We start from the raw sequence: 8,656 nt of genomic DNA, 5'->3' as shown, positions 1-8,656 counted from the left end.
AAAAAAATGACAGCAATATGGGATATGAAGAGTTTCCTCTAAGTGTCAAATAAACTTCAATGTAAATGAGGTGTGTATCCAATGAATTTTACCAAAGCAAAATATACACATCCGAGTCATAACATATGTGTTTTCAAATACAGCAAGACTATTACTCAATTAGTACGGAGATTCTTTCTTCTGTTCTAAAAAAAAAAAGTAAAACACATTTAAATAACTTAAAAAATTTATATCTCAAATTATTTTTATTAGTCATGAACACTAAAAGTCTTACTAAATGCATTAAGTCCCAGGTCTTTCTTCTGTTCTAAAAAAAAAAAAGTAAAACACATTTAAATAACTTAAAAAATTTATATCTCAAATTATTTTTATTAGTCATGAACACTAAAAGTCTTACTAAATGTATGTGCATCCTATAACCTACATTGTTAACAATATAAAACAGAAACTTGTACTGTTAAAATGCTTTATTTTTGAAAGATCTTATAATTTTATATTTTAGATAAACAATCATTTTCTATTTTTACATATCACCTTGTTGTATCATTACCTGAATGTGGTTCTTTGCTGTCTGTGGTCACCCTGACTGTTCTGGTAGGCCATGCTTCTTTGAGATCACTGGTTGTTGAATCCCTAGTGGTGGGCCATGCTTCTGCGTGGTCTGTTGTTGTTACACTTCTAGGCTTGGTGGGTGTTTTTTCCTTCCTTGTCACTTCTAATATGTTGTCAGGTACTGGAAAAAAAAACACATTTTTAACACAAATATATCTTTATAAAAATATACAAAAGGTTGTCTTACCAATTGTCTGTTAGAAAATATTTTTTTTTACAATAGAATTAAGTCAAAAATAAGTTCTGTCCAGTAAAACACCTTTAAAATCATTGTATGGGGGGCCATTTTTGGATTTTAATTCATTTAAAGTATTATAAAAGATTTGATACTTCTGGAATATATATATAAATTTTATAAACTTTTTAATATATACTTTATGTATATAATATATAAGGTGGTTAATTTTCTCATTTGATTTGTTTTACATTGTCATTTCAGGGTCTTTTATAGCTGACTATGTTGTATGAGCTTTGCTCATGGTTGAAGGTTGTATGGTGACCTGTAATTGTTAGTTTCTGTGTCATTTTGGTCATTTATGGAAAGTTGTCTCCTTGACAATCATACCACATCTTCTGTGTTACATTACAAAAGTTATTATCCCTTGAGTAAGGAGACAGTCTTGCAGGTAATTCATTATTTGATCAAGTGACTTATTACTGGCCAGTGCAATAAATTTGTTATTACATAGTACTGTCAAAGCAGATATTTTCATGTGAACTTTATATTTTGTTATTTTCTTTGGTGGCACATATTGGACGTAATCGTATAATGCATTGTCTGTCTTTAAACTTGTGGTTCAAAAATAAATAATATATTCTCCCATGAGACTTTTGAAAATAAACACAGTTTTCATAATTTTGTTAACCACAACATAATGTCCATTTTCCCACCAAAAGTACAGCTGCTAAATTTATGAAATTCATGTTATAATCAATCAAGGTTTTTTTTAGGTGTAAATAAGCTACAATAGGTTTGATTAAGATCTGTATTTAACTTATGCTGTGCTTAAACCATAAGGAATGGTCTTAGGTGGATTTTCTTTAAAACTTTGAAATTGAACATTTACATAACTTTTGGTAGGTTGATGTGTAATATTTTCTTGGACAAAGTTTAATCACAGACAGTATTATTTTTTACTTCATATAAGAAACTGTGTTAATGTAAAAACCTACCACATGTCTCATTTGTGCATGTCCAGCTACACTCTCTGTTAAACATGTTTGCTACAGTAGGGGGCTCATTGAAGTCTACCAGATGTATCATACAGTCACAACTTTCTGACATCACTTCTACAATCCTCACTTCCCTGACATAATCTTCCTTGTTGCAGAAGCAAACGGCCGAAGCTGTGTCATACTGACATTGACCATTTGTAGTTGTAATAAAGATGAATAGAACTGATACAATTTGAAACCACGCCATTTTTGTTTTGAAGAGAACGGAAAAGAGGTCGGGATGAATGGAGAACCTGTTGGGATAATATCGAATGTCGCTAATTGTTTCAGTTAATAAGAAGGAAAAAAAAACCGTTGTAATTATTCTTATTTGTTGTAAATAAAATATTAATTCAATTTCGGATTATATATATATATTATAAAAGAAAATAAATTCAACTCCATGACACTCGAGTTACCTTCTTACGTTAGAAGATTCGATATAGAAAAACTTACTGTTCTCTAAAAACACTAAGTACCAAAAGGTTACGGTTAAGGACATGATTTTCATTCGTATACATATAGGTAAATACTAGGGTTATTCATACAATTTTGATTAAAATATGTAAATGAAAATATATCAATAACCTGATATAACATTGAATTTAAAAAAAAAAATATCATCCATTATTGTAATACTGTTAACAATTGCAGTACTCCACATTGAGAGGAGTAAATTTTATATAATAAAAAAAAATGTTCCAGATATATCATTTTAAGCATTTGTTTTATCCACAGAATTTCTCCTGTGTACATTTAGTTGAATCCTAAGTCCTATGTACTAAAAGTATTAATACAGTGTTTTTTTCCCCCATATACATTTTATAAAACCTACCATCACTTCATATTTGGGATTGCTCATTTCATACAATTCTTCATTCTCCCCCCCCCCTATTGACAATTATGAGGTTGTTTTTCATAAGAAGTCTTGTAAAATATTCTTTATATTGTTATTTAAAATCATAGATTCCAACACTAAACATTTTATTCATTTTAAAGTGTAGTAAATTGTTCTGACATATTAAAAAAAAAATATCTAAATTTGCCTATTTTCAGTAACTAACTAGTGAACATTATATTTTATCCTGCAATTGGGTGTCCTACTATACAGATACAGCCCTACAGATATCGCTATGCTGTATCTGTATACTATACAGATATCGCTTCTAAGCTCCGCCCACTGCCGGACTGAGTATTGTTTGAACCTGTGTGACCTCAGAATGTGTATTGCACTTGCATTCCAATGACGATGACAATTGTCGATTTCAAAACTTGAATGTGTATGATTGTGTTACAAAATCAGCCATGTCAATTTCAGCATGCATGTTTAGTGAAAGTCAAGTATGAAGCGTAGGACAACTCGAACACTTCTGTTTCAAATTGGACAATGTTTTGTTTTTAATTTTTACTGTTGAAATTAGTTGTTATGTTAAAATATATATTTTTTCACCTTGAGCGATGTATTATTAATGACCATTCGAGATTCTTTTTTTGCAAATCCATCTTCAGCGTAATGTGTGATTTTGATATTACTACGCGGGCCTCAAGGGATAACAAATCGAAAATAAATGCTAAATATGTAAGTTTTTGTGTTTTTCAAAACACAAACAATTTACAGAATTAATTGCAGGATAAAGACAATAACTGTTTAGTGTCTTTAAATATCAGCTGTATTTGTACTCGGCTCGAAACAGGTGTAGTAGCTCGCTAAAAGCTCGCATACACCTTGTTTCCTAGCCTCGTACAAATACAGCTGATATTTAAAGACACTAAACAGTTATTGTCTATGTATTACATAACCATTAGTTACAACAGAATCCATGGTCTAGAAGGAAAGGTCTATGATGGAAACCTACAGACTGAAAAGCATCTTGGATATTAATCTCAGGTACATGTACATGATTTTTTTTATCATTTAACATAACAATTTGTAATAGTAACACTATTTTAATATATGGTCTTTGTTTTTCATAACAGTCTATGTAAAAGATGTGTAAATTGATAAACCTCAAAAGATGTAAAAATGATAAAACAATAATTTAGTGGGAAGTTCCAAACTATTATGTAGTTTACATAATTATTTGTTATGTAAAGATTCATATCTATTGTTTAAAAGGGTCAATTAGAAGATCTGTAAATCTTAGATTTTACAGTTACTTATTAATTATGTAACATTTTTGTATAAAATATACATTACTTTCTTTTTAACAGCACAGGTCAACAGATAGAAGATATTGTAAGTACTAAAACTATTCTTTTTACACTTAGATTTTTCAAAAATGCTACTTTTATAAATATAAAATATTTGATCTAAAAAGTCTTCAATGATTGTAGTAAATAGTTATCAAAAATACCAGTAGTAAAAGCATTGATTGTAACAGTGTTAGTACTGTGTACCTCCATTTTCATTTTGAACATCCTTGAGCTTTATGTCATCCTTGTACATGTTATACTTGTTTCATTTGAATTTTGTAACATTTGCTCCTGTTTATCTTATTATTTTAGAGATTGGTTTCTTAATTTAAATTATAGTGTGTGTGTGTATTTTTTTCCCTGTTGACATTATTGTATTTTTAATTATAGTAATTACTGGAGGTTTTTTTTTTCAGGTATAATCAGATTTAATTTATTATAGAGGAAACAACAATGATGAAACAAGAGCCTCAAGCAAATGATGTTCAGACAAGGTATTTAATAATTTTTCATTACTCTTATTAGAATTGTTCTTAATCATTACAATATAGATAATGAAACTGAATAGACTGAATCTCTTACATTTTTGATTATAAAAAAAAAGATGCAGTATGATTGCCCATGAGACAACTCTCCACAAAAGACCAAATAACATAGAAATTAACAATTATAGGTAGCCATATGATCTTCAAGAATGAGCAAAGCCCCTATCACATGGTCAGCTATAAAAGGTCCCACCATGACAATGTAAAACAGTTCAAACAAGAAAATTGATTAGCATACTATATGATATTTTTACAATATACCAACTAACTCATTCTTATTTTGAATTCAGTTCAAGACTTGATAATGATAATAATATTTCATTGAATAGTTATTATTTGAATGTATTTTTAGGTATTCAGAATAGCTGTTATTAATCAGCTTGAAGACCTACTGAAAAGAAAATTGATGATCTGGCTGTAAAAATAATGTACCAGGCAGATTTAATGGAACGCAATAACATTAAATTAAATAGTGACATTGTGTTTAAGAAGCAATTAAAATCCCGAAAAAGGGATTTAATGTCAGAAGAACTGTATAATCAGATTTAATTTATTATGGAGGGAACAACAATGATGAAACAAGAGCCACAATCAAATGATGTTCAGACAAGGTATTTAATATTTTTTCATTACTCTCATGTTATTATAATTGGTTTTAATCAATACAATATAGATAATGAAACTGAATATACTGAATCTCTTACATTTGTAATTATAAACTAGATTTGCCATTGCAAGCAATAGCGGATGTCACCCCCCCCCCCCCCATTGTCACTAAGTGGCAGCTATTGACCATTGTTTCATGGACCACTGGACTATATAAGATTCCTCAATGAACAATCAAAATACTTATACACAAGTTATTATCCTGAAACTAGAAAAAAGGAGACATTTCGATTACACCAGAAGTCGTCAGATCGCGGCCAGTGTCTCAGTGAAAAACATTTATTTGAACTTTTAAACTATCTTTGAAAACTTGTAAATTAAGTAATAAATTCTAATTGACAAGTTAGTTAACTTATTGACCTCGCCACATAAATCAAATTGGTACCGTGACCAGGATCAACCAGGAATTCTAACCACTACTAGTACGTTTTATGTTATGAAAAATGCTTGGTTCATATATTTTATAGACATTTTAGGGTTTATTTTATCCAAAAAAAACCCAAGTAATACCTTTTACATAGAAGTCAGTTGCTTGGCAATTAACACTGTTCATTTTGTGTTATTTTATCAGGAAAACACGGAGAACAAGAACGGAGAAAAATGTTTTATGCTTTTGGAAGCAGGACCAGAAGTACTATGAAGCTGATATCGTAGGAAAAATGAGTAAAGGTGGGTGTTGTCTTCAATATATTCAACTGTTAGCTTTAGACAACAATCAATACATCAATTTACCTTTCAGACTGCGCTGCACCACGGGTTGTAACATTTTTTGTTATGACTGTGAGTTGATGATTCGACATAGGCTGTTTCGTTTACCTTTTGCACCCGAAAGATGCAAATGATATTTTTTTGTTTGATATCGATCTATTGTTAAAATCGTTAGTTTTCAAGAACAATTTATTTTGAAATGTTATCATTTCTAATATAAATTTTATTTTTGAAAAACCAAGCGTTTTCATTGGCACTCAGTATATATCAACTCACTATTACTTCATTACTTTTGAAAATAAGTCCTAAATCTTTCACAATTTTTTTTTAGAATGTCTGTACCTTTCATGTTTCACTTGGATGGATTAAAACAATGCAAACTATGTAAATCTTGTAATATCTTTAAGGAGGAAATGGAGAAATTTAAAGACTGTGTTCCACTAATTCATAAATCTGAAATCTGTCTGGACGCCTTCTTACACGCTGCCTCTTTCTTATCTCTGCGGTATAGGTGGTAGTGCTCTCCTATGTCTATGTTGTCGTACAGGATGGTTTGGTTGTTGAACTGGTTGTGCAAGAGGGATGGGTTGTTGAACAGGTTGTGCAAGAGGGTTCGGTTGTTGAACAGGTTGTGCAGGAGAGTTTGGTTTGATTGATTGTTGGTTGCTTAACGTCCAGTGGCAAATGTTTTAAGCATATTCAGGACGAGAACAAGTTCACAATAAATACAATAGGTAGGTTGATACGATAGAGGCCATCTGGGATGATGGTCGGGGAAATTTGGACTGCCACTGGAAAATGAGGGTATATTGGATAGGGACCCCTCAAAAAAGTTGTTGCAAGGGTTCTTAACGTGCAAAGAGGGCGGCACTCTCTTTACACGAGGCATCGGATTTAACGTCCCCCTTCTGACCGGACGTGACTGCGAATTTGATACATCCCGCACGGCCAAACGGACGCCTCACTTCGACATGCGTTATACTGCCGGTCGGGAGAAGACCAAGTGACCATATTTCTATACCCCAGTCACCCTTGGGGGTCAGGAGAGTTTGGTTGTAGAACTGGCTGTGCACGAGGGAGTGGAAGTGGCAGGGGTGGCATTAAAGGGTTTCTCTGAATAATTTCTAACAGTTGTCGCCCTCTGTATATAATTGTAACCAGCACTATAAGGACGATTTCTAAATAGTCTGAAATTTAAATTATTAAAATTCAGTTATTTCAATGGAGTTTTTTTTATTTTTGCCAAGTCTGAATATATACCACATCAGAATCTGTATCAATAGTTGTAAAATTCCTTTTTTTTTTCTCCAAATTTATATAGATATCAACAATACGATTGTTACCACTGTAAGAAAAAAAAGGAAAACCTAAATCAGTTGAAGAAAAAAAAATGACTGGCGACTTCCTGCATAGGAAGAAAGATGGCACTTTCAACATTATGACCCGTACCACCCCTCTTGCAAAAACATCGTCTTTTTACACAAACACACCAACAAACCCAACAAAACTGAAATAAATATATGAAAATGTACAACATGAAAGAGGAAGGAGATTTTTTTTTAAATGCATGTAGGGGCAGACAAATATGAGCAATGAGAGAAAACCAGGAGATTTTCATACATGTGTAAAACTTTTCATTCTTTGATGAAGGCTTTTATTAACTTACTTTTTCCTATCAATAGAAAACATTGTAAAATGTTACTTTGATTATAATATGCAGTTGCAATCCATGCTATAGGGAACTTTGTATTCTCATTCTGAAACAATATTTACTTCTTAAAATTCCTTTTTTTTTTAACTCATAAAGCTCTTACCAGACTCACATGATACAAGTTCTACATTTTTGGTTGTAATATATATCTTAAACATTGTAGGCTAGAAAATGATGCACAATGAACAACTCAATGATCATGGTAGTGTGTACAGATTCTGGAAGTTAGCAAAGTCACTAGACATCTGTCAAATATAAAATATATTGTTTACTTACTTTATGTAAATATATCAAATCAATTATGATTAGTCATACTTTGATTTTTTTTCATATTCAACAGCAAACCAATGTTCAAGAAGTAAGAAAGCAAACGCGACCACCAACACCACCTGTTGGCTTCAGCTTTTTATTTTTTTAACACAAATCTTTAGTTAGACTAAAAGAAAGTGTTATTTCCGGTATTAATACCAAGATGGGTCAACGGATAAGACATAAGCAACTAATTTCAGAACGAATGTTCTCTCTGCACCATTATTCAAAGACGATGCAAAATCAAAAACCGATGCTAACAATCTCTCGAGAAAAATGTACCCAGAGCTAGGTAGGCCAACTTCGTAAAGGGACTAGGTGGTAAACCTTACAACGTTGATGACCAGATTTACTAGCAGATTACGAACCGTGTAAAGAATTTAAAGCGACCTTATGAACTGTGTAAATATACTTGTATAAAGAATTGCGTTCCTAACAAGTATTGATGAATGGTATACTATGATGGTGACGGAAAATAGTATGAACAATATCAACCCAAATATGGATCTGTATAAATTATATGAACTATAAATGAATATATCTAGATATTGAACTTAATTAAGATTTATTTCGTCTTCAAGCCATTGTTCAACTTCTAAATTGTCTATTCTTCTTACCAGCACACTTGGTACAATTAAAAACCTTATAATAAATTGGTCAAATAAGGCCTTCGAAAATAGTGGAATAAATTACTTTT

General features: G+C 31.4%; 1 protein-coding gene across 1 annotated transcript; it reads right to left on the bottom strand.

Moving 5' to 3' along the window:
* Positions 1-248: 248 nt before the first annotated feature.
* Positions 249-2,112, bottom strand: LOC134717843 (uncharacterized). The gene is made up of 3 exons (XM_063580337.1): positions 1,786-2,112; positions 551-733; positions 249-307 (listed from the first exon to the last, which is right to left on the bottom strand). Exons 1-3 carry the CDS (start codon positions 2,033-2,035, stop codon positions 249-251), a joined length of 492 nt encoding a protein of 163 aa, XP_063436407.1. The 5' UTR covers positions 2,036-2,112.
* Positions 2,113-8,656: the final 6,544 nt, after the last annotated feature.

This window comes from Mytilus trossulus, chromosome 5 (genome assembly GCF_036588685.1).
Source record: "Mytilus trossulus isolate FHL-02 chromosome 5, PNRI_Mtr1.1.1.hap1, whole genome shotgun sequence".
Taxonomy (NCBI): domain Eukaryota; kingdom Metazoa; phylum Mollusca; class Bivalvia; order Mytilida; family Mytilidae; genus Mytilus; species Mytilus trossulus.
Note: the sequence above shows the minus strand (reverse complement) of the source record. Positions and strands in the feature narration are given on the sequence as shown.

Excerpts from the sequence above, each read along its gene's own strand:
- LOC134717843 (XM_063580337.1), bottom strand. The coding sequence starts at position 2,035 with ATGGCGTGGTTTCAAATTGTATCAGTTCTATTCATCTTTATTACAACT. Across the intron at positions 734-1,785 it reads ATGCACAAATGAGACATGTG|TACCTGACAACATATTAGAA; the intron begins GTAGGTTTTTAC and ends TTTTTTTTCCAG. Across the intron at positions 308-550 it reads CAGCAAAGAACCACATTCAG|AACAGAAGAAAGACCTGGGA; the intron begins GTAATGATACAA and ends TTTTTTTTTTAG.